We start from the raw sequence: 26,625 nt of genomic DNA, 5'->3' as shown, positions 1-26,625 counted from the left end.
GTATCCAGTATCCTGTATCCTGTATCATGTACCCTGTATCATGTATCCAGTATCCAGTATCATGCACCTAGTATCATGTACCCAGTATTTAGTTTGTATATATGTATGAAGCCAATTTTTTACAGATTGATTCTTGCTGAAGAAGTTTAAACCCTCTTACATGAACTGAACACTAAAGACAATGAATGAAAAATTGAATTTTAATGTTTTTTTTCAAAAATGGGATTTTTTTCGAAAATTGTACTGATTGTACAGATTTTTTTTAAAAATGTACGGATTTTTAAAAAAATGTACGGATTGGTTTTAAAAAATGTACGGATTGTACGGATTTTTTCAAAAAAAAATTGTACGGATTGTACGGATTGTTTTTCGAAAATTGTACGGATTGTACGGATTTCTTCTGAAAATGTACGGTTTTTTGTACGGATGTGTTCAAAAAAGTTTTGGCCACCCTGAAATTATTTATTTTTAAGGAGAAATATATGGATTACAATGATGGATCACTTTAAAAGTTGTTAAGATTTATCCATATATTCCAGGTTTATGAGTGGACCGGTGAGAATAATTTTATTGTCCGGGGTGGACAGTCTAGTTTAGTGGTTGGTTCTAGTGATGGACATTTTGGACTTTGGTTGGACGAAAACTTTAATCAGGGAAGATCAATGGCTGTTTCAACCTTTAAGAACAAACCACTACCGGGGAAGGAAGATTTTCAAATAAACAACATCGAATGTTGGGTTTTTGTTTAAAGAAACCTAAATCTTTCTTGTTTGCTCTTACATTATTGCCGTTTCTCAAAACTAGAGGAATATTTTCTCCAGTCCTCTTTCTGTAATTAAATAAAATGGTTTCACGTGAAACTTTGTAATTTTTTATTGTAATTGCATTTTTTTAAATTCAGAAACAAGCGGTAATTTATATCATTTGTATTATTTATATTATTTAAATTATTGTGCTGTATCAGTTCGTAGATTGTGAAACATTTTTTAAACGTTTATACTTAACAATTTACATACATTGTTACCATTGTTGATCATAAGATTTGATACTTTTATTTATTTAAAAGAAAAATTTCACACGATGATTAAATTAAAGTAAGATCAAAATGAAAACAAAGCAGGATCCTAAAATTACATAATCTAAATAATGCTATATCTACTTAATATTGATCAAACACTTTTTTATCTGTTAATTTTGTATTTGATATATAGCGTTCACGTTTTCAGTATTGGGTGAGTAGCTGTTTAAATAACTCTTTATTTTTAACCCTGCTACGTTTTTTCTTGTAGGTTTTAGGTTTTCATCTGAACTTTAAATAAAAAGATGGAAGCAATATTTGAAATTGAATTGAATTTTAAATTAAATAAAATTCTGGAAATGTTGTGATTATGGGTGTAGATCCAGAACTTGGGAGTCAACTAAAGTTTTTTTTATAATATCGCCTTCCAAGCTTATTAATGACCGTATGCTGCGGATATCCTGTGTATTAACAAATCGTGGTCGTATTTTAAAAACAAATCAGCACCCACTTTTATTATGCAGTTTGATCATATTTTCTGCGTATTTCAGGCGATATTTTTTATCTTTACAAAAAATAAGATTATTTTTAACACAGAAATCGTCTCCGAACTTCTGGGTTATATTATATTTAACAATATACAATGTACGTATTTTGTCAACATTCTTTTACCCAAAAATTGGTTGTGTGCGCTATTCTAAGGGGAGTCCATGGGTTAAAGTTTATTAGGCAGCTAGAATTATTATGTACCTAGTTCCGAGTTTTTATATGTTATTTTTCCTTGCTCCCCCTACACGTATTTAAGACCGCATTTATTCATAAATGTCGCTTATATTTTCTGATGATTATATCTTGCAGAATAATATTGTTTACTCCGGTTTTTGTTATTATTTATCTGAAATATATTTTCTTCGATTTATATCTTAAGGCTAACAAATCTGAATAAGAAGTAGATAGGTTTTTATGAACGACGTTACAAATTTACTATTTGTAAGACGAAATCTTTTTTCGTTTTACTAAACAATTTTATTTTATGAGTAATCATATTTTTGTAACTTTTTATCCTCAGTATGATTTGAAGAACAGCAAAATATCAAAAACATTTAAATAGGGGATTTAATTTTCATCACGCTTCATTTTGTATTTTTTACGAACATTTTCGATAATCTACTTTGTTTCAGGTTAGAATTTGTATATTCCAGCCAGTGCTAAGGATATTTCTTCCAGAGATTCTCTCCTCCATAAATGATTTCAGTCTTCTTGCAAATTTTATCTCTTCATGCATTTTCCTAAATACAATATCATCGTTGTGTGCGACCTATAGAACACTTTGATTTTATATCAATCTGAGAGAATTGGCTAACACTGTTTTTCTCATTGGCTGGAAATATCACGGTCCTCCAGTGAGAACGTCTTTTAGAGAAACAAATTAAAATACATTTACTGCAGGACATATACAACACAAATAAAAACCTGGTAAGAAAAAAAATAAACTCAAATTTTTACAGAAAGAACTAGCCTGTGTTTAAGCTCAGAGATATTATTTTTTAACTTATTTTGTCTCAATAATTGAATAAAAATATATTTTTATGGTCTGTATTCTTTTAAGCCCTCCCTCCCTACCCCCCTGTTTAAATTAAATTATATTTCTAGTAGAATACATTGATATAGGGTAATATATTCAAACCTAGGGGAACAAAATAAACCAAGAGCTGGGGAGTGGAGCTATGTTTGTAGGGGAGTAAAATAAATTTGGAGCCAGGTGTGGGTCTGCATAGATAAATATCTAGGTAGAGACTTGTCTTCAACCATGGAGACTTGTCTTCAACCCATGGAGACTTTTCTTCAACCATGGAGACTTGTCTTCAACCCATGGAGATATGTCTTCAACCCATGGAGACATGTCTTCAACCCATGGAGACATGTCTTCAACCATGGAGACATGTATTTAACCATGGAGACATGTCTTTAACCCATGGAGACATGTCTTCAACCATGGAGACATGTCTTCAACCATGGAGACATGTCTTTAACCATGAAGACATGTCTTCAACTATGGAGACATGTCTTTAACCATGAAGACATGTCTTCAACTATGGAGACTTGTCTTCAACCATGGAGACATGTCTTCAACCCATGGAGACATGTCTTCAATTCAACCATGGAGACATGTCTTTAACCATGAAGACATGTCTTCAACTATGGAGACATGTCTTTAGCCATTAAGACATGTCTTCAACCATGGAGACTTGTCTTCAACCATGGAGACTTGTCTTCAACCCATGAAACTTGTCTGCAACCGTGGAGACTTGTCTTTAACCCATGGAGATTTGTCTTCAACCCATGAAACTTGTCTTCAACCCATGAAACTTGTCTGCAACCGTGGAGACTTGTCTTCAACCCATGGAGACTTCTATATATAAATTTAGCTTGTCTGACTGTTTGTTTGTCTAATAAATGTCAAAACGGCTGAACCGATCGGACCCAAATTTTGTGTGGGACTTCACGTGACCCCAGGGAAGGTTTATGAATGATGAAAATTTTAAAAATTTGTGTTAAAAGTTTTTTATTTTTGTAAAATTTTAAAATGCGCGAAAAAATATTATGAAATCCGCGAACTTTTTTGTTTTTGTTTTATACTGTACAAAGAGAAGATGCTCACAGATAAAGCCACTATTAAAAGTTGAAATAGAAGATGGGCGCGTAGAGCCCTAAAAGCCTAGTGTCTTAAACTTGAGTCAGGGGAGAGAGGGTCCATATTAGAATATCTAGGTGAAGTACTTGTGCTTTGACCCTAGGGAGTAAACTCAAACGAGGCAAGAGGAGGGTGTTCAGTATTTATATATGTAGGTGTGGTCGTTGAGTACTTTAGCTTTTACCTAGGGGATTACTAAACCTGGAGTCAGGGGGAAGGTGGAGTCTTTATTGATATATTAAGGTGGAGTACTTGTTTTTATCCCAGAGGAGTAAACTGAACTTAGAACTATAGAGATCCTCGGGGGAGGGGGGATCTATATTATTATATTCGGAAGAGACGAATGTTCCTTAAATCTTTAAGGTTTAAAACACACCATATGCCGGGGGAGGGGGGGAGTATTAATGTATCTTTTAACCTTACTTACCTGGGAGAATAAACCCCATTTTCCCCCCAAATTTCCTGCTGAAATACAGACACTTGATCTTCTTGTACAACCACCTTAACAAATATCACTTGATCCCTATGTACATGACGTTAAAAACCACTTCAGTTTCTTGTACAAGAACCAAGATAACTTGATCTTTTATACAAGAACCTTAACAATGATCACTTAATGTTTTAGTACAATAACTTTAACAAAGATCCCTAACCTTCTTCTAAGTATATTCGTGGGTTCCATATTTTTTAAGGTTTACGAGACTCACAAGACAAGATTCTTACAAATTACGTATTTTACGATGGTGAATCTTCTACTTGCAGCCTATCTACAATTCTTTATGACCTTTCTTAATTATGCCCGCCTCTAAATATTTGTCGCTTAAACCTTTGTATCGTTTTTCTTATTCCTCCCGGCTCAATTACTGAAGAAATTTTCATCTATTGTCCACAGACTAGATCTCTACCATTTATATTTCTTTAAAAATGTTCAACTATCTATTAGAAACTAAGATTATAGAAAAATTAGATTTTTCCTTAAAATTTTAACATATTATAAATTAACCTAAAAGATATCTCGACACTTAACTAAGTAAAAATTCCACCCCAAAATATCCTCAATCTTTTATATCATCTGATTTTTAAATAGTTTAATTCATTTTTCATTCAAAACTTACCTTTGCGTTGTATGCAACAAACCAGAACTTTTGGTTCTCCTTCAAAAAAAAAGTTTATTAGTATTATCATTTTTATTTTGATCAAAGAAAAATTTATCATTACAAAAAACCTTTGAACTTTGGATATATAAGGAAATTGTGTTATTCAAATGCAAAAAAATGTTGGTGGGGGGGGGGGTGGTTGATTTTAAAAAATAATTCCCACCTTGTTTTTCAGTTCTCTTCTCTGTATTTCTATGTCTCTGATTCTAAAAACCCGAGAGTAAAATATTACAACCCGAGAGTAAAATATTACAACCCGAGAATAAAATATTACAACCCGAGAGTAAAATATTACAACCCGAGAGTAAAATATTACAACCCGAGAATAAAATATTACAACCCGAGATTAAAATATTACAACCCGAGATTAAAATATTACAACCCGAGAAGAAATTCTTAAATTTGAAAATTTGTTTCCCCTGCCAACAGATTTGAATAGAAAGAATGTTTTAAGTGCAGTATTCAATCCAATTAATTTCAATCTTTACATATTTTCCTGACAGGGGCTGTAGACATAACATCAGGTCACCCTCAATAGAGATGCATGTCTGATTTACAACGATACTCTTTGAAACTTCGTCTATGCAAGTGTGAATATGGTATCCTAATTTTTCTAGCTTAACATATTTTTAATTGTGGCTTCTCTACAAAAGTCAATAGCAGATTTATGCTGCAGAAACAATGGAGGAAATTGTCAGAATTTACCACATTTCAAGATTAAAAAAACCACGTATTATACTTCCTAATGTTAATCAATAAAGTATGAACGCCGAACGGGTACCGTTGTGAAATGGACATGCCACTTTTTAGATGTATCATTAAAAATTATGCCTACAGTCTCTTAGTTTTATTTAAATTGTTTGAATTAATATTCTCTCATTGCTTCCTGTAGCTGGAGAGCACATTTATAATAGATTCTTTCCAGTTAGTCTCTGTACTGTAGTAAATATAAATATTCCAGTTAGTCTCTGTACTGTAGTAAATATAAATATTCCAGTTAGTGTCTGTATTGTAGTAAATATAAATATTTCAGGTAGTCTTTGTACTGTAGTGAATATAAATATTCCAGTTAGTCTCTGTACTGTAGTAAATATAAATATTCCAGTTAGTCTCTGTACTGTAGTAAATATTTAAATCATAAACCGATTCGTACAGCTTTTATTGATATCCGTTGTTTCTGTAAAGATAACAAGATAAACGGTTCTCTTCAACAGTAAATAAAACTGTTTAAAACAGAATGTGTGTTTTTCTGTTCCGTTAATGGTAAGTTATATCAAGATCTCTTTATAGACCTTATGTTATTGGTTTTCAGGTATAATTCAAATATAAAAATGTTCTGTTTATGAATGTTAAGTTGACAAAATATTTAAGGTTTATTTTCCTGGAGATATTCATGTGACCAGATATATTCAGGTTCTGGTATATTCCTAGTCTGCACACCAGATCCAACCTGTTTGATTTATTCATACATATATATGCATGTGACCAGATATATTCAGGTTCTGATATATTCCTAGTCTGCACACCAGATCCAACCTTTTTTACAATCTTATTGATTTATTCATACATATATATTTGTGACCAGATATTTTCCACCATTGCAGTATCATAGAGGTTTTCAAACAAGATATTTTTCTAGAATATATCGTCTACTATTTGAGACTTTTTCGTTTACAATCACAGGTATAATAGTATACGGTATAATACGAGTTTTCTTGTTTTTTAAGCAAGAAATTGTTGTAAATTATTTTAATATAATAATAAGAATATTGCTGTTGATACTGATATTTTTCTTTGATTAATGAGTTCTGATGTCAATTCTCTGGATATTGCACGAAACGTGAGAATTGAGAGCTATGGTCTTTTATATATCTACGAGCACTTATTATATAATTTTTAAATATAATCTATCTTATATTAAGAAAGTTGCACGACTTAAAACCTTTTCCAACTACAAAGCTTGAAGATTTTTGAACCCACACTTTTTCATTAATTTTATCAAAGATCAAAGACGGTGTTTAACTCATATCCCAATTGCCATGTTTTTTTGTTGGACACCCTGTACCTTACTGAACCTTCTCCTAGTTCTTTTTTAACCAGAACCTTGATCCATTCACTCTCCAGTATACCTACTTTAGTCTCCTTCTTAGCCTAGTAAATAGTATTAATGTGATTAAAAGTTTGGGTTTTTGGTTGTCTTGATTAACATATTGAACAAAAAGAGACAGTATAAATTCCGTACAGTCGTCTCTAAAGTCCCAACCCTTTGTTGGTAACCCTGTATTTCAGACTTAGATGCTCAAAGTTGCATTGCTAAACTTGATTCTAAAACTTGATCGTTAAATAACTAAATACAGCTGTTCGTATTATAGAACACAATATTCATCTAATCAGAATATATTTAAATACAGCTGTTAGTATTATAGAACACAATATTCATATAATCTAAACATATTCAAATACAGCTGTTAGTATTATAGAACACAATATTCAGGTAATCTAGAAAATGAAAATTCTTTATTGTGTTGAAGGTTCATGAATAAACTCAATTTAATCAAATTAAGCAAACTAAACTCTCCTATTACAGTTTAATAAAACCATATTGGTCAAATTTCAGTTCATGGTAGGGGAATTAAAGGAAGGAGGAGGGAAAGGAAAGAATAAAAAAATAATGATAGAGTTGATGGAAAAGGGGGGAAGGAGAAAAGGGGAGAAATATAAAAGAAATTAATAGATTAGTCTTTTTTCGACCTAAAGCAGAAAATTATCTTATTCATTGCGTCTTTGCCACAAACTTTGATTTTCTAATCCAAGTTAAATCAAATAATCGAATATAAAGGTTTACACCATCAGGTTGTCTTTTTTATTCTCATACCTCTTCCTAAGAAATTCTAAGTAAAATACTCTGACAAAAAGAGGAAGATGAAAGAAAAAGGGCGCTACGACATCTGCTCTATTTCCATTTGCTCTATGGCCATTTGCTCTAGTTCCATTTGATCTATCAAGTCATTTGGTCTATATTCAATCTGCTCTATACCTCATTTGCTCTATGACTAAACACGTCATTTGCTCTATAAGCTAAAAATACACTACAAAATAGCTTTTATTGGAATTCCTGAGCGTAACTTGACTACGAAATGCGAGATTTTTTTTGGAAAATTCGCAAATTGCAGTTTTAATCAGTTCTTCAAAGTTCATCATGACAGCGAGACTGCTCAATAATAAGAGGGGTAAAAAAACCTAATATGTGGTGAAAACTATATTTAGCTTGGTCTCACAATATGCACAAATACCAGACAAACAAAACTATCTCCAGGAATTTGGTGGAATAATGAAGCTGTAGGAAGAACTGTAAAATGTAAAATTGTAAAAATATAGTTTTAATATGATTAGATGTTTGTAAAATATGTTTATAGAGCAAATGACGTGTTTACTCATAGAGCAAATGTTGAGTAGAGCAATTGGACCATCACAATCATAAAAATGTTTAAAGAGCAAATGACGTGTTATGTCATAGATCAATTGTCGTATAGAGCAGATGACATATAGAGCAAACGTCGTGATCTGTGAGCTATAGAGCAAATGGTTAATAGAGCAAATGGAACTAGAGCAAATGACCATAGAGCAAATGGAATTAGAGCAGATGTCGTAGCGCCAAGAAAAAGATATTAATGCATTTTTGCCATTGACTTCCTGGTAACTTAAAGAATTGTAACACTTCTTTTAGGCAGTAATTCATAAAGACTACCAAGAGGAAAATTCAGGCACTTAAAATAAGAAAATTTAAGTAAATTTAATGATAGGAGAGCTAGCGGGTCGCAAAAATAATTGAGTAGAAGATGATCATGCTGGATGGAAAAGTGGTGTGAAATAATATTACCGACAGCCTATGTCCTTTGGACCAACTTTTGAGAGAGCGTAAAAGTATTCATAAATAATTAGATTAATATTATGAAGCACAGAAAAATGTTTTCGGTATGGATTCAATACAATCTAATCTCTTCCCATCTAATTTTTTACGACGCTAAAATACCTTTATTAGATATTCTCCAGGAATTAATATTCTCCAGTATTCTCCTGTGTGTGAGGTGATTATCTCCTTATCTATTCCTTTAATTCTAACCCTGGCATCTAGTACAGGAACCCCCTCAATATCCACCACCAGGCCCTGAATTATAAAAATAAATTAGAAAATTCGAGGTGTAGGATACTAAACGATAATTTTGGACACTACAAACTCAAGAAAAACAAACACACAAAATACAAACTATTGAAATGCAAACTCTGGAAGAGACAAACTTCTGAAAGTATAAACTCATGACAATTTTTCCCCCGCAGTGCTCGTGCCAAAAAAACTAAATCTAAATTTTAAAAAGTTATATTTTGTGTTGTCTGGAGATTTTTCTCAAAAACGTGGAAAAAATGAATTCAAACCAATAATTTCTAAACTCCGAAAAATCGTAATTTATTTGTGTAAATTCTCCTCAATTTCCCTGTTTCACTCGACTAGCCTTCGAAGGAAAAGTCTTAATATTAACCTTCTTTGGCATTAAAATTTGTTATTAATAATTGTGATCTGTGCAACTATGAGGATCCTTCCCGCCCCCATTCTATCATCATATCTACCCTTCTTTGACTTTAAAAGTAAAAATTACAACAAAAAAACTTTGAATTATCTCCCGCCCCCTTCCGAAACTTTTTGTTGTTACGCCTATGTAAACTAAAATTGTTCATGAAATAAACACAATAATCAAATTATTACAGATATATATTTTTATAAATTTATAAATTTATAAAATATGTATACATCTACATAATTTATATAAGTTTATATACACGCCTACTTTTTGTGTAAATCAGGAAAAACAAAAACTACTAATCGAAAAAAATATCAAAAATATACAACCTTGACTCCACTATTAGCTGCGGCTAGGAATGCGAGTATACTCTTACTAAATTTGAATTTCATTTTTATTATATGTACTTATTATTATAATACTTGATACTAATTTCATGAATTTAAGCAATCGTGGATATTATGCCGTTTCATTTTTATCATCGTTTTTACATTGAATGTTTGCCTACTAGTCTTGTCTATTGTATTTTTGAACTGGATGGTTAGTTGGGCAGGTAGCGCCTTGAATTCGAGAAAATAGTTTTCTTATTTTTCTCACCTATTATTATTCCAGTGGGTTGGTAGAGAATATACAGGAGGGGTTTTCTCGCAGGATAGTTCTATAGTTAACTCCATACAGTTGGTAAACAAGTAATTATAATCCTAAACAGATTTTTTTATTTAAGGGGGATTTTTAATATGATTTTAGTGGACCTTTGAATTTTAATACCATTTGTGCCAATATTATATCACACCATTTCTTTTAAAAAGTAAACTCTAAAAGTACGTTTAGAAGCTGTATTCTGTACAATATACAATATACAATTATACAAAATACACAAGCTACAAATACAATACAGTACACTATTAGAAGAAATCCTAACATTGTAATTGATCTATATAGTGTACCCCGGTCGGTTAGATCTTTCGAACACTCTGATAGATCTGGGCTCCTTAGTCCTATTGTCAGGTATTTCGTCTATTTTCTGTCCTACTGGTCGGCAATGGCAAATCCTACTAATCCCTTGCTACAATGGTATAACACTGGTCAAATCACACTTTAGGTATAGAGTATAGTGAATATTTATGATGGGGAATTACCAATCTCTTAAATATGCATCAAGAAATATCCTTTTCTTCCCTGGAATTAGTGTAAAGAAACATGAAAAAGAAGATTCATTGGTAATAACATTATACTAACCTGCATTCCGTTGTGAACTGTTTCTGTGTTTTCAAACTTGTAATCTCCCAGGACAAACCACTCATTATGGCAGGGACATTTCCTAAACATCAGTTTTAGTTTTAGCCAGCTTAGCTATTATTCAACAATTTAGAAAAACGAAAATGAATAGTTACCCTTTAAACATAAATGAATGATTAAATGCATAAATCTAAGCACGAGATGATTATTTGATTACTAAAAACCAAATATATTTTAATTTTTCGGCTTAAAACTTTAAAGGAACAGACCGGCTATGTAAGACAGTTAAACTGAATATGCAGTGTTGTGGACAAATTCTTTAGGATTCATTTGAGACATATAAAACTTTTTCACGATCTATAATTACTGAGTTTGAGTGCATAGTCGACGTTCAAAATCATGAATTTGGGTGGGTAAGTTTTCAGAATCGGTTTTTTGAAATTATTAAATAAAGAAAAATAAAGTAAAAATTATACAATAAACTAATTAGATGGTTAGGAACATATTTCTCAAAAGAAATTTTTCAATAAATCAATGCTAGAATCAATTATTTCGTTTTCACCATTATATTGAATTTCTTATTTTCTATGAATTTATTCGCAGATTTCTACAAATTCTTCAAATGTCGTCTTTTCAATAATAATTCCAGGAAATCTGTAGAAAATCTTTGTGAATAATGAGAAACTAGAATAATGAGAAAATAGAAATTAATAATTGAACAAGATTACTTATTTTCGATGATAACAATTATCTTATTTTCTCAACCTGTTCTTAAACAACTAATTAGTTTACTGTAGAATTTTGTTTACATTTAATAATTAAAAAAAAAAAACAAGTATGAAAACGTTTCCACCCAAAAGTACGATTTTGAACGTCGACTTTGCGCTTAAACTCAGGATTTACAGATCTTCAAAAAGTTTAATATGTCTCAAATGAATCCGAAAGAAGTTTTCCACAACACTGCATACTCAGTTGAACTACCTTACATAGCCGGTCTGTCCCTTTAATATATCATCTTTTTATATACTTTTCTTGTTTGTCTGTTTGTTAGTTTGTATCCAATAAACGTCAAAACGACTGAACCAATCAGGCCCAAATATTTTGTGGGACCTCACGTGACTACAGGGGAGGTATATGGATGATCGAGTTTACAAAAATTTGCCACTAACAAAATTCGATTTTTGAAAAATTTTAAAATTCCACGAAATTTTTTTTATAAAATCCGCGCAAAATTTTGTTTGTTTTTTTTACAATGCAAACAAAGAGAAAATGTTTAAAATTGAAATATAATATAAAAGCCTAGTTAATGTAACAAAGATATTAACAGTTTTGTTAACCAATTAGAAAAACACCAGATTTAACTTAAAGATTACAAAGTAAATGTCGATGAAAAAAGTGTTCTACAAAATTCTATTCAAAGTCACATCTTTAATTTTAATTTAAAAAAAAGATTGTGGAATTCATGTGATTTTGATCAAACCTTACATATTATAGAAATAAGACACGTAAGGTTTTTTTTACTAAGAACACTATTAAATGACGTAACAATAGATCCAGTTTTTTCTTAAATTGTCAGTTTCGTAGTACACAAGAATTTTCTTTTCTAGGGATTAAAATTGTTCCATATTATATAGTATATGAAAATGTGATCATCATGTTCCTGAGATAACTCTTGAAAGGTTTCGTCCTCGGAGCAAGCTGCATTATGGTCCGGAGTACAGGCCGGAGAATCATCCCAGGGATGTATAATCATACTGCACCTTTATATATATATATATATATATATATGTAAAGATCTTTAGAAAAATGATATGATTCCTAAGTTAAATAAATATTATAAATTTCAGTTTAAACAATAAATAAAACCCTTGTATTTCTCCTACCCGTCATGAAAGCTTGCTGAGAGAATAAAATCGTTCTTTCTCATCCAGTCCATCACAGCTTTAACCTCGGGTTCCCTGTAACACCACCATAAGTCGAATTTGTGTGAGAAATCTCTAATCTAGAATCCCGATCTTTTTTTTCCAGTCATAGGACAAAAGATATGGATAAATGATTGATCACAAAATTAAAGTTTTGACCGAGCAATATATGGGAAACAATAAGTAAAAAATATGGAGCATAGCTATGGGTTATCCTAAGGAACTGAGTTTTTGTCACAACCTTTCTAATCTCTATATCTTTGCTACCAAATGTCGTAGACCTTTTATATTTGAAACTATGAATTATGTTAGACCAAATAATATAAGTTTGAAATATCAAAGGTTTACACCATCTGATTGTAAAGATATCGGTATTAGACAATTTGAGTTGGTGACAAAAACTTAATTCCTTTGCAACACCGATTACTTTCAAAACGGACACTAATATTTGTGCATTTGTGCGCAACTGATATATTTAAAAAGATCACTTTCTTTGAAAGTGCAAATGGAAACCAACAACTAAACATGATTTTCAACGATTTCTTGGATTTTTTCCAAAATACAAAAAAAAAATAATATCTTAATCATATTTAAACTGTAGTTTTCATACTTCGTCATCAGGAAAATATTCTTTGCCGTCCTCAAATTTGATTGAAAATTTTGCAGCATTAAATGATGCTGATTATCAAATGATGGTGATTATCTCTCTATGCATTAATTAATGTATTTATCTATCTTTGATACATGCAGATAATCGTGAATTTGGCTTTATATAGTCTACCTGGTTCCTTCCTTTCAAGTATAGATATTTTTTTAAAAATAATATCATTACCTACAATTACTCAAGGTTTCAAACTCCTGACCAAGATTAGCCCAATCCGGGAACCCTCTGTAAGTTCAGGGTTTAAACTATTTTTTTATTATTTTTTGCTGAAATTAAGTTTCTCATTGTTTTTAACCTTTTCTTGTAACATTATAATTTCAGTTCAGAGTTTGTTGCGTTCAACTTTCTTGGTTTATGTCTGATACTTCTTTATTAACAGTGAAGATGCTAAATGACCGAGTAGCTAAAATCTGGAAAATATTTCTTAATTTTGAATGAATCAAATTAGCTAGTCCCTGTTCAAATCTAGATCATTCTTGTTGTTCCTAAAACATTTGATTAATATTAATAAGTTTGCATCATGCTAAAATATTATATATTTACAATTTTATGTTTATAAGTTTCTCTTGAAATGAAAGAATCAGCAATTTGTCGTTAATTCTTGACAAACTGTAGATTCAGCAATTTGTCGTTAATTCTTGACAATGCAAACTGTAGATTCAGCAATTTGCCCTTGATTCATTAAACTCTTCAGAACAATTAATTTTTAAATAAATTTTTCCTTCTTCACGATATTTCAAATTCAATTTTAGCATATGCGAAAGTTTTCCATTTGTTTATATATTTTGTTTCTTGTCCTTTTTCAACTATATTAAAAACTAGATATTTCTCTATTCATTCCAGATATAAATTCTTGCTAATCTTTTAATATCTAGCTATGAATGTAATAATTATAAAAATACTAATAATAATAGCAATAATAATAATAATAATACAAATAATAATAATAATAGTGGTTTTTAAATAGATATTGATCATTTTAACCAATATATCAATTACTTCCTGAAATAACTATTCTTTTTAAAGTAGGTTATATACTGCCTGGTTTTTAATGAATATCCGTCCGGGTTGAGAGACGGTAGAATATGTATCTCGAGGCTTTTCAAGAGTCTTCTAACCTCTTCGTTATTCTTGGATTCTTCTAGTATAAATCTAAACATATAATTTATAAATCTAAAAATGTATTAAACCCCGACCTCACCTTGCCAGGACTAGAAGAAGTTCTCGACCCACTACTTCATCTCCATGTATATTTCCTAAAAGCAAAATGGAATTTTCGTCATCTTCTTTTTTCTTTCAGTTATAAAATGTCGCGAAGAATTTGTAACTTTACATTTGGACTATTTCTACAAAAGTGATCTAAACATTTTTACAAATATATCAGTGGCAACAATGGCAAATACAAAATCATTAGTGACATTGAAAGAACTACAAAGACGACATTCAGTCCATAGTTTTATGGTTCCAATCGTATAAATAGAGGTATGTGCATCAATATTGCATTCTAAATGGAAAAAGTGCAATTTGCATAAAATTACGCATTACAAATGAACGGACGTTTTAAGGCGTAAAGAAGGGTTGGGGGGTGGGTTCGCATTTTTTCAAATCTATAAATTATTTTCAAAGGTATCAAAGCTAGTATCTGATCTAAATAAAGCAAAAATTCTTATGCTTGCCTATGAGTTTAACCTGAGGTACTAAAAGTGGTCGTCTTCCATCAACAAGCTCTCCCAATCTAGCATAAGGTGTTTGTATGTGATGTAAAAAGTATATTCCTTGATAGAACGGAGCTGGAAATGTATGAACAAAAGAAAGGTAGTTGAACTAGTTAGGTTAGTTTAACTACTTGTGTCGTCGAGTTTAACTTTGACCAGCGATAGTTTAAATTGATGTAAAAAAGAAAATAATTGAAATGAAGAGAAAGGAAGGACAAGTATGATAAGATAAGGTTATTGAAACTTTAAAAGATGTTTTTTTTTGTAAAAATTGATATATACCTGAGAACCAGTATTTTATTCCCTGCATGAGTTTCTCCGATTGTGTAGAGACTGGCAAGGTTGGAAAACTCCGAGACTAGCTGGAGTAATTCCTCCTCAAGTTCAGCTTGGGAGTGATAATAAGAGAATGGATACTCAAAACTTGTAGATCTGGATAGATTTTATCAATAGAATTTTATTTAATGGTGTAAACTAATTTTTGACAGTCATCTCTGTAAAACGTTTTCAGGTTTTTATGCATTTCTGTCTCCAAAATCAATTTTAACGTCAATCACAAAAATTTTTTAGCTTTCTTTTTTCATTAAAATTCCTTTCTAAGTTTTTAAAATTAGAATTATATATTTTCTCTCTCTTCTATGTAGAGGGTGCTTCAGCTCTCCCAGATGTTTATTTGTCGGTGTTTCCATATATCTACTGGACTCATGCGTCCTGATTTCTACTGGAGCGTGTGCCCAGATGTCAACTGTACTGTTGGACTGTGTTTCCGGATGTCTACTAAATTGTATGTCAATATGTCGTCTGGGCTGTGTTTCCAGATGTCTATTCTGGACTGTGTTTACAGCTGTCTATTCTGGACTGTGTTTTCAGATGTCTATTCTGGACCGTGTTTCCAGATGTCTATTCTGGACTGTGTTTCCAGATGTCTATTCTGGACTGTGTGTCCGGATGTCTATTCTGGACTGTGTTTCCAGATGTCTATTCTGGACCTTGTTTCCAGATGTCTATTCTGGACTGTGTTTCCAGATGTCTATTCTGGACTGTGTTTCCAGATGTCTATTCTGGACTGTGTGTCCGGAAGTCTATTCTTGACTGTGTGTCCGGATGCCGGATGTCTACCATGGTCCGTGGGTCCGGGTGAATGTCCGTAAGTGAAGTTCACTTTAAAATGTGAATTTACCTAATCTTCTGAGTCCCGTACTTATACTTCTCCTGATACTTTGCTTCTATCTCCTTCCTTCTTATATCAGAGAACTGGATTGGTATAAACTCTGTTCCGTCTCTATTCCTCCATTCATCATCAACCTTCTCCCAACATCCTAGCTCATAATATTTCATGTTTAGAACTATGAACTTTTAAGATTTATGACTTTTATAATTGCAATAACTGCAGATTGTTTGATTTTTTTATTGCTGTAGTTAGACAAAGGAATATCTTAGAATGAATAAATAAAAACAGAAATGCATTTTTCATTATTACTTCAGGGAAATTGCAGTGTTATGCAACAAAACTAAGTGACAATACATCAGTACAACATCTTTACAGTTTGAACTATCTGATAAGTTTAAAGTTTTGAAAGAGTGGCAATTGGGGCTCTTCATTTCGTTTGGTTTTTTCCCTTGTTTTTTTATGCCTTATTGTTAGTAATTGTTGGTTGTGTTTTTTCAAAACATGTAAAAAAAATAGGGTAGAAATTAATATCGAGATTTTCAGTAATCCGTTAAAATTGTGTCAAGGCGGCTGAAGCAAGAATAGAAAGAGTTTCCGATTGTATGATGGGAAGATTTTGAAGTTTTAAACTCTTTAAGATAAAAAATACCTGCTATTGGCATGAAGTTAATTGGTTTAGTTTCCATTTCAAGGGTTACCAGTGTTTGAGAATCTTTGTCGCCTAAAAGTTAGTTTGTTGTTTTTTAGACTTTTAGGAATCTTGCATCGAAAACTTCAATCTATAATAATTTAAAATTTTAGATTTAAACCAAGTCGTTTCAGATTTCAAACTCCCACGATGAACACATAGTGTTTCATTAAATTAATAGATTTTATATCTCCCTCATGTGTTAATAACTTGATGTAAAGTTGTTTCATTATTTTAGTTTATTTTTGTGTCCCCTGAAATACTACTAAACAGTAAACCTAATGCTTTCCTATTTTGTAGTATTGTCGGTTCAGAAACAAACACTTTACTGCTTAGACTTGACAGAACTGACTTTCCCATGATTAGGGTTGCTAATCGATTTTAAAAACTATCGAAAAAACTATCGTTTTTGAAAACGAACAACTCGTTTGGAACTTTCAAAAAACGAAAAACGATCTTTAAAAAAATAACGATAGTTTTTTTTAAACAAATAAAGATCGAATTTGAAAACGACCATTTTTTAAAAACGATATTTTAATAAAAACAATCGATTTAAAAGACTTCTCGTTTTTCTTCGTCCTTTTAAAGAACGAAACGATCGTTTTTCAAAAAAGTGGAAACGATCCAACCCTACCCATGGTTAGTTTTCTATAAGATGGCGTAACATAGGGTTTTCTATCCATTTTTAGGGGGTTAGTTAATTTAAACAACGAAGCAGTTCATCTTCTCTCCTCCTCACATATCATAGGAATTAAGACTTTGCCACAAACTCAAATTTTCTAATCCTTTTATCTCTGCAACCTGAACCTTTGATATTTCAAACTTAGATTAATTGATCCAACAGAATTTATAGTTTAAAAGGTCTACGACATCGGGTTGCAATGCTATAGGGATTATAAAATCAGAGTGAGTGGTAAAACTTAATTCTTTTATCTTTTTTATCATTCTCCGGGAATGTATTACTATTAAATCCTCTACCCCTTCTGCTTCTTATCTAACTTTTAACGAAACAACAATATTTAACCCAATTTTCCAGTTCTGTTGTTAGAATTAAAATCTTTTCCTTTTGCTAATCTGGGGTAAGATCTTTTGTGGTGTTAATCCTGGGATTAAGAACTTTTTTTTGTGATCTAGATATTTATTATCTCCGTATCGAGATTATTTAAATTGTACAAAATAGTTCACATGGATTAAATAAGACAGTTTTATATCAAACTCGTTTACATCTATTTTGTGAGAATTATATAGGAGTTAATTTACGGATACATTTAAAATAAAATTTTTTTTGTATCAATGCTTCTTAGATTATGCAAAACATTCAAATTGAGAACTGTAACAATGAAATGTTGGAACATTAAATGCATAAAATAGGTTTTTGACGAGACAGGTTTATGTGGATTTGATAAAAATATTTTACAACCAAATCGTTTACATTTAATTTGAGCGAGTTGTGTAAAAACAGTTTGCGTCTACATTTTACATTTTTAAGGAAAGGTTGATATCGAGGCAAAATACACTATGTAAAAACGCACAGATTTAGAGCTCCACCAACAAAGTACATTGATGGTTCTTCGTTGGTGTGGCTGCGTATTAATTTAAATATGTAGTCTTGAAGTTAACCGACGTGAGGTAAGAAGCTACTTAATTAAGGAACATTCAAGCGCGGAACATTGATGGTTCCTTGCTGCATGTTATTTTAGAAGCTATATAACCGACGTATAGGTAAGAAACTCATAATAGCGCGGGACATTGATGGTTCCATGCTAATACAAAATAGCTTATTGCAGAAACACTAAGTTTCATTTCTTTCGTGTTCCTCTTATCGTCTAGGCTGCATTAACACGGTAGAAGAAAAAACATATGCTAGAGGACTAGACTCACGCAGAACATTGATGGTTCCGCGCTACTGTCTAGGACGATTAAGAGAGATTATGGTTTAATCTCTTCATATTCCTCATGTCTTTTGGATTCTAGAGTGAAAATGTCGCTCGTTTGTATTGGGCGACAAATTAGAGGGAACGACGCAGCATCGTTGTCCCAGTATCTCGAGACATCTTTGTTTCTCGGCGGTGAGGTTTGTCTCCGTTTTCCGCCAGTTCGGGAGGCGTTACAGTTCTCTCAGACTAAATTAGTAAAGGAGAAATTAATTTCTTTAAAAGGAAAATTTTGAGTGAGGAGAAGATTAAGAACTAATGCGTATCTTGTGAGGTCATCAGGACTATATTAATTCTCAATTAATTCTCAGTGCATATTTCTAAACCCTGAAGAGTACTTCTAAGAGACAACCACTATTACGGATTTAAACATCAATCACTTCATCTAAAAAGTTTCAACTTTAAATATAAAGATCAGATCTTTTTCACTCAAAATTTTGTCCACAGAATTTTTCGTTTTTCGAGGAACGGCATAAAAGTTAATATTCCTGATTTTCTTTTATTAAAACAACTACTGTAAATCCAGAACAATCCAAAGTTGAGTTCTCTTCCAAAAGGGTTAAAAAATGAAAACTTTAAGTTCAATGAATTAAATATGAATAAGAATAATCTTTTTGTTACCTCCTAAAAATTATTGACGTGTGTAAAGAAGTTAAATAAATTTTTGCATCTTTGAATCTGGATTTTGCTGACAACAACTAATTGCAAAAAAAAATAGAACAAAGAGAAGTTTGATATATAAGACCACATTTATATTCAATCAGCAGATCAAATCTACTTGTTGAGGCAACAAGATGAGATCTCTCTCAGTTCTCTTCCTAATTGGGTGTGTAGCTTCTGGCTATATTCAGCCCCATGGCTGGACTCATTCTCAAGAGTATAGATATAAATACTCATCCCAAGTTCTTACTGGGATAAAAGAGCTTAATAGCCAATATTCTGGTGTTAGGCTTTTTGCTCAAGTTCGAATTCAGCCTAGACAAGATTCTACCTGCAGAATTCAGCTTGATAACCCAAGATTTGTCAGCTATAATGATATTCTTGAGTGGAGTCAGGATAGACTTGTTTCCTCTGGTAATGAGGAAAATATACCTAGCAACATCAAAACTTGGCTGAAAACTCCTTTCACCGTTTTCCACAAGAGGGGATTAGTTGAAAAGATTCAAACTGAAAATGGAGAACCTGAATTCATTGTTAACATGAAAAAGGCTCTTGTCTCAAAACTTCAGTATGATCTGTCCAATGTTGATTCTCAAAATGTTCAAGGACAAAACAACCAAGTTCAGAGAGGAAACCAGGTTGAGTCTCTTCCTATTTTTAAAACCCAAGAATCATCTGTTCTGGGAAAATGTGAAACTGTATATGCAATTAACAAGCTGCCTTCCTACTTAGTCAAAGAATTTGAAGATGCTGAAAACAAAAGACCCATTCAACAGGCTTCTGATGCTGGAAATGATCATTCTAACAATCAGAATACTGGATCAAAGGCTTGTGAAGGAAAGGAGTATTTTGAAATCATCAAGACTAAAAATCTTGACATATGCTCAGATCGCCCAGTTTTCCATCAGAGCTATGGTATCTGGTCTAAGACTGATGGATCTGGAGCTTCTTCTTATCCTTCTTCCTCTTCTCATATCAGAACTATTATCTGTGGATCCCTTCAAGATTATGTCATTCGTAAGGTTGTCTCTGAAAACAAAATCATTTCCAGTGCTTCTGGAAGGTATGAAAGCAATGAGAAATTGAGCATTACATCTTTCTCTACCCTTGATCTTGAATCTGTTGATTCAGTCAGAGATGAAATTTCTGAGCCATCTTCACCTAAAGGATATCCATCTTTGGTTTTTGAATATCCCTCTGGAAGTTCAGCAAGCAGCAAATCAATGAGACAAGAACAGAAGCAACAGCAAGGACAGCAAAGTCAGCAATCTGGACAACAACAGGGACAACAAACTCAGTTTGAAGATTCCTTAGAAAAACATGCTCCTATTCCAGATATGACATCAGCTCCAAGGCTCTTTTTCCCAAGACCTGAAGACCAGAGAGATTTAAAACAAAATGTTGTTGATCTCTTTGCAGAAATCATTGAGTCTGCCGAGCAGATGAATGAAAGCTCAAAGAAAGATAAGGATGTTGCTGCTCTTTCGGTTCTTGCTTCCAGAGTTCTCAGCCAACTTAGCTATAATGAGTTGAAAGAAGTTGAAAGTAATATTCGGGCACAGTATGGAAATGGACGATATGAAGTTGTGGTTCAAAAGGTTTTCTTTGACCTCATTTCAATGGTTGCCACCAACCCTTGCATTAAATTGATCAAGGACAAAGTTGTTTCAGGAGAAATCAATCAAGATCCAGCATCCTGGTCCTGGATTCTCTCTAATGCTTTGAGATCTGTAAAAACACCTACTGAGGAGCTTCTCGGAGAATTGGTTGACCTTTTGAAGACAGAAAATATTCAAAGGAACAGAGTTGTCAGAGCTGCTTATGCAATGGGACTTACTCAACTAATTAACAAGGCTTGTGTCGATTCTCAGAGCATAAGGAATGAATTCCCATACAAAATCTATGGACAATTCTGCAACAAAGATATGAATGTCATCAAGAACAACCTTGTTCCATACCTTGCTCAGAAACTTCAAGAATCTTCTAAAGATGACTTATCTACTCTCCTCACATATGTAAATGCTCTTGGAAATTTAAACATTGAAGAATCCACAATGGAACTTCTCAAAGTGGTAGAAGGAAGACTTTCTAGTCCAAGCCATCCAAGAGCTGTTGCTATTTATAAACTTCTTGATGCTGCCATGAAAAATCCCAGCATCTACAGACCTGTTTTCAAATCTATTATTGAGAATGTTGCTGAGACTCCTGAAGTTAGGATTGCTGCTATTACTGCTTTAACTTATAGTTCTCCCACTTCTGCTGATCTTCAGAAATTGGCTATCAGAACTTGGTTTGAACCTTCCAGACAGGTTTCTAGTTACATTTACTCAACACTGAAAATGCTGAGCCAACTTCATGGATCTTTGCCTGAGCTTGAATTAATCAAGGAAAAAGCATCTACCACTCTTCGTTTTGCCAAACCTAGCAAGGAAGGATACCAAAACTCTCGTAATATGCACTTTACCCGTTTAGTCGAAAGCCTACGTTCTTCAGTTCATCACAAAGTTCAATGGGTTTCTTCAGAGGAATCTTTCTTTCCTAAATCTATCCATGCCAAGGCTGAAATGAGAGGACAAGACAGTAATGTTGAGGCTATAGAAGCTAACTTATATGTACAAGGAGTTGAGAATGTCATTGAGAAGCTCCAAGATTTGTATGACAACTTTAAGGTTCACAGCAACAACCAACAATCTGAATTGAACAATAACAAAAGGGAAACCCAAGAAAAGATGAGACAGCTTAACATTCAAGACAGAGAATATAAGAAACCAGAGGCTCACTTGAGTCTGAAGTTCATGGGACTTCAAAAGTTGTACTCCCTGGATGATAAAATGGTTTCTGATATTGCACAAAAAATTTCTTCTGGGCTTATGAGACAAGATAGCCAACAAGAGTACTTTAAAATCCTTGATCTTAATGGAGCTGATTATGCAATCCCAACTGAATCTGGAATGCCTGCATTCATTTCCAGGAGAAACCCAACTGTTGCATATAACAAATTCCAAATGAAAGCAGAAAGAGTTTCTGGAGGAAGACCAAAAATTGACCTTAAGATGAAAGGTGTTACCAACTACATGAGACAGGTTGTTGCTGGTGTTGTGTCTCCTATTACTGAGAAGTTCCATGGGGCAGCAGTTGAAACCTCTATTCACATTGCTATACCTTTGGTTGCTGAAGTTTCTTATAGATCCAATGGCCAAGTACAAGTTTCCATCAAAAACTCTGAGGAGCCAGAATTCCAGAGAGAAAAAACTCTCTTTGAGTTTGATGTCCACCCATACACCACTTCTCATAGTCTTTCTGAGCTCAAGCCACTTGTAAAGGGCAGTGAAAGGAAAACAATTAATAGCAGACATGCTGAAAAACAGGTAACTTTTTATCTGATTAACTTTTATTTCCCACAATCAAAAAATAAATTATTATTTAGAGAGAACTGAATATTGGAAAACCTTTTGGACTTGATGCCAAGATTCAGGTCAGGACTGAACAATCGGGAATTGACCTTTACAAGCTCTGGGATGATTTGAAGGTTAATGTTCCAATGTTCCTTGGATCTCTACCCAATCCTGTTACATCTAGCAAGAGAACCACAATTGTCATCAGCCACAATCCCCAAAACTCTGAAGTCAAGCAATTGGACTTTTCACTCAATATTGGTAAGTACCAAAGATTACATCAAAAGTTAAAACTCAATTATTTAATGAATTACATTTTTAATAGGAATTGCTTCCAAGGAAGGAATATACCAGCAAACTCAGATTAAAGGGGTTCAATCAGTTGACCAAGAAGGAGAAATTCAAAGAATCTGCTCTGAACAGGCATCTAATCAAGACCAAAATACCTGCCAAGAACAGCTGAGACAAAGCATCCAGTCTCCTGAAGCTGAAATTGTCAAAACATGCCAAGATCAAAAAAATCTTGCAAACCAGAGACAGCAACAGCAACAACTGATGCAACAACAACAACAACAACAGAAACAGAAGATCCAACAAGCTCACCAACAACAACTGAATCAAGCAAATCAACAAGCCGAACAAGAACAACAAGAAGAACAGCAGCAAAAACAACAACAGCAACAGCAGCAGCAAGAACAACTTTTCAGCCAATGTAAGGCAGAAAGACAGCTTTGCAAAGAGGAAAGAAAGCGTTGCAATCAAGAGCAACAACAAAGAGGCCAAGACAAGCACAACTGTCAGATTATTGAAGACCTTTGCAATCAAAGACAGAAATCAAGACAGGCCCTTCGCAATGTTCTCCAAAAACTGGAAACTGGAAATGCCATAACTATTTCAATGAACACTGTCCTAAGAGGTAACCAGGAATCTCAAAACAGAAAGTTGCAGACCAGAGTCACAATCGGAGAGAAGAAAACCCAAGGAAGATCTGAGGTAACTCAAGTTACCATGAAGATGTCCCTGAAGACTCCAAATATGAGACAACCCCTAGATGCCCAGGTCCAAGCAAATGGCCAGATCAGAAGACCAGCTCAGAAATGGAATAATGATGAAATTCTTGCAGAAGACAAATCTGCTAAAATTCTTATTAACGCTGATTATGGAATGAGAGGAGAAGAAATCAAGACAATCAAAGCATCTATTATTGCATTCCAGTCTGACAGACAAAAGGATTTTGTTAAGGAATCTGATGAGTACAAGAGATGTTCTCAAGATGAGTCCCAGGGTAGAAAACTGACCAAGAGTTGCAAGGAAACAAGACATCATGCTGCTTCCCTTGACATGGTTCATGCTAAATTGTCTCTTCCAAAAACAATTGCTGAAAACAGATATACTGAGATGGTTACTGATCTTGCAAAGATCTACTATCTCCCTCTTCTATCACAGAAAAGCATTGATAACAGACAATCTGGTGATCATAAGGAATATGAAGTTGAAGTTGATGTGTCTGGAAATGGAGAACTATTGTCTGCCAAGATTTCTGGAAATGGTGAAGAAGTTAGGGTGAAAAATGTTCGTCTTGGAAGTGCTGCCAAGGGCCTGCTCCCTATCTGTACTAAAGATACATTGGTTACCAGAGTTCTTCAGAAAATGACTTCATTCAATGCTCCCAGCTCTTGTGTTCTTGAGAATCGCAAGGTTAAAACATTTGACAAAATGGAATATGATTTCTCTATCAATGACTGTGAGCATGTTGTATTCACAGAAACATCATCAAGACCCAAGATCACAGTTTCCACCAAGCAGACTCCTGAAAAGCAACTAGTGATTATGGTTGTTGATGGGCACAAGTATGAAGTTGAGATCAAAAAGCAATCTAGACATTCTAGAGAAAACAAAGCTATTGTCAGAGTAAACGGACAAGAAAAGCAGTGGGCTTCTCCAGAACAGCAAAGGCAACAACAACAAGAAGAACAACAACAGCAAAAGCAAGAGCAGCAACAATTGCAGCAGCTCCAGCAACAACAGCAACAGAATCAACAAAATTCCCAGCAACAAAACCAACAATTGCAAAAACTCCAACAACTTCAGAAGCAACAAGCACAAGCACAAAAACAACAATACCAAGATCTGAAACAAAATGTCTATGATGACCAAGACACTTATGTAGTCAACTTCAAGGATGGAGTCTACTCCATTGTTTCCAAGAAGTATGGAGTTTCTGTTTTAGCTGATGGAGAAAGAATGGAAGTCAAGAGCTACCAACATTTCCTCAGAAATAGAGTCACTGGTCTTTGCGGAGATATGAATGGTGAAAAGACTGCAGATCTCAAATCGTCTAAGAAATGCATCATGTCTGAACCTAAGCTTTCAGCTCTTACTTTCATGCTTGAAGATGGAAAATGCAGAGGTCTCCCAGAACAAGAAAAAATTGAACTCAGAAGACAAGAACAGAGATGTGTCAGAAGGGAAGAGAACCCTACTAAAGTATCTGATATCTTCAGAAAATCTCTTGAATCAAAGAGGCAACCAGAACTTCGTCACATTGTTGAACAAACTAGAGGAAAGACCTGTATTTCTAAGGAATTGGTCAGAGTCTGCAATACCAATTATCCATCTGAGGTCAGAGCTAAACAAGCAAGATTTGCTTGCCTGGAAAGTTTCCAGAACGAGGTTTTGAGAAGACGTGCTATTTCTGGGGACCAGGTTGAGGAGCTAGAGAGACTTCCAACTCAGTATACCCAAACTGTCTATGAACCTAAACAGTGTTAATTGTTCATACTTGACATTAAATTCAATAAATTGGCTAATACTAGTTTTTCTAACTTAAGATTTAATTTTTTTTTCTGATTAAACTAAATTTCAAGATAAATAGGGTGGCTCATTTTTTTAGTTTACTATGTTCAAAAGTGTGTTAACAAATATTATATTCATCTTCACAAAAAAAAATTAACTCTAGACCTCTAAAGAAAATAATTTGTAGGAGCAATGTCCTGAACAGTTTTATTGTGCTTTATCATTTTGTGGGTCAGAATATAAAAAGAAATAAAAGACGCTTGAAAGATAATTCAATCCCGATAGTAGCTGCATCTTTTTTTAGAAACATTCCTTCTTTTGGGACAGTTCTGAAAAAGTACAATATGAATAAGCAATATAAGGTCTAGTAAGAGTTTATATGTATAGAATATTAACAAATACAGGGATCAGTCGTTCTTTATTATCAAGTTAAGTTGTGTTTTGGGATCTTATTGGACCTAGCTAGTCCAGACTTGAAAAAAGACAAATCCTCTGACAATCTTAGAAAATCTTGGTAATCGTAGATTATAATAGAATATATATACTATAGAATAACAGGTGGCACCTGTATTGGTATGACATTGTAAACATGTTACATGATTTCTCAGTATAAACAAGCATGAGGTATTGTTCAGTGTTAAATTGTTACAAGGATCAAACATATAAGATAAGATTTCATTATTTTCCAAAAGATGAAAAGTTTTAAAAAACGTGAAGTAACTTCACAGGAAAGTCAGGTTTCCGGACTCCGGGAAAATTTAGTGTTGTCTGTGCAAAACATGTTGAAAACAAGTTATAATGCTTTTCCCAGTCTCCATTTTCCCCACCATCCACAGGAACAGGAACAGCTAGATAATGTAGAGGGTTTTCCCCACCATCCACATCAACAGGATCAGGAACAGGAACAGCTAGATAATGGAGAGGGTTTTCCCCACCATCCGCAGGAACAGCTAGATAATGGAGAGGGTTTTCCCCACCATCCGCAGGAACAGCT

The 26,625-nt window shown here is 33.3% G+C and overlaps 3 protein-coding genes across 5 annotated transcripts in view; 2 read left to right on the top strand and 1 right to left on the bottom strand.

Moving 5' to 3' along the window:
• The window catches only part of LOC111705494 (oxidation resistance protein 1), a 9,999-nt gene extending 8,062 nt beyond the window's left edge, over positions 1-1,937 (top strand). Inside the window, exon 11 of the mRNA XM_023478068.1 lies at positions 540-1,937. Within this exon, the coding sequence (XP_023333836.1) occupies positions 540-749 (210 nt within the window). The 3' untranslated portion in view covers positions 750-1,937. The remainder of the gene's footprint in view (positions 1-539) is intronic.
• Positions 1,938-2,144: 207 nt separating this feature from the next.
• LOC111705493 (carboxypeptidase E) lies at positions 2,145-17,221 on the bottom strand. Of its 3 annotated transcripts, XM_023478065.1 has the most exons (23): positions 17,125-17,221; positions 16,808-16,879; positions 16,168-16,306; positions 15,270-15,419; positions 14,949-15,007; positions 14,474-14,528; positions 14,314-14,424; positions 13,728-13,757; positions 13,441-13,497; positions 12,570-12,644; positions 12,347-12,446; positions 10,842-10,876; positions 10,687-10,768; positions 10,045-10,148; positions 9,777-9,822; positions 8,904-9,038; positions 6,936-7,021; positions 6,252-6,320; positions 5,757-5,807; positions 5,034-5,076; positions 4,829-4,867; positions 4,141-4,214; positions 2,145-2,307 (listed from the first exon to the last, which is right to left on the bottom strand). In XM_023478065.1, exons 1-23 carry the CDS (start codon positions 17,204-17,206, stop codon positions 2,196-2,198), a joined length of 1,806 nt encoding a protein of 601 aa, XP_023333833.1. In that variant the 5' UTR covers positions 17,207-17,221; the 3' UTR covers positions 2,145-2,195. The 3 variants fall into 3 exon arrangements, with proteins under 3 accessions (XP_023333833.1, XP_023333834.1, XP_023333835.1); XM_023478066.1 differs by lacking the exons at positions 5,757-5,807; positions 6,252-6,320; XM_023478067.1 differs by lacking the exons at positions 2,145-2,307; positions 4,141-4,214; positions 4,829-4,867; positions 5,034-5,076; positions 5,757-5,807 and having other exon boundaries at positions 6,227-6,406.
• Positions 17,222-19,553: 2,332 nt separating this feature from the next.
• Positions 19,554-25,660, top strand: LOC111705506 (vitellogenin). Its single transcript, XM_023478082.1, has 3 exons — positions 19,554-22,808; positions 22,868-23,096; positions 23,161-25,660. Exons 1-3 carry the CDS (start codon positions 19,575-19,577, stop codon positions 25,605-25,607), a joined length of 5,910 nt encoding a protein of 1,969 aa, XP_023333850.1. The 5' UTR covers positions 19,554-19,574; the 3' UTR covers positions 25,608-25,660.
• The last annotated feature ends 965 nt before the right edge of the window (positions 25,661-26,625 follow it).

This window comes from Eurytemora carolleeae, unplaced genomic scaffold (genome assembly GCF_000591075.1).
Source record: "Eurytemora carolleeae unplaced genomic scaffold, Eaff_2.0 scaffold657, whole genome shotgun sequence".
Lineage (NCBI taxonomy): Eukaryota > Metazoa > Arthropoda > Copepoda > Calanoida > Temoridae > Eurytemora > Eurytemora carolleeae.
Note: the sequence above shows the minus strand (reverse complement) of the source record. Positions and strands in the feature narration are given on the sequence as shown.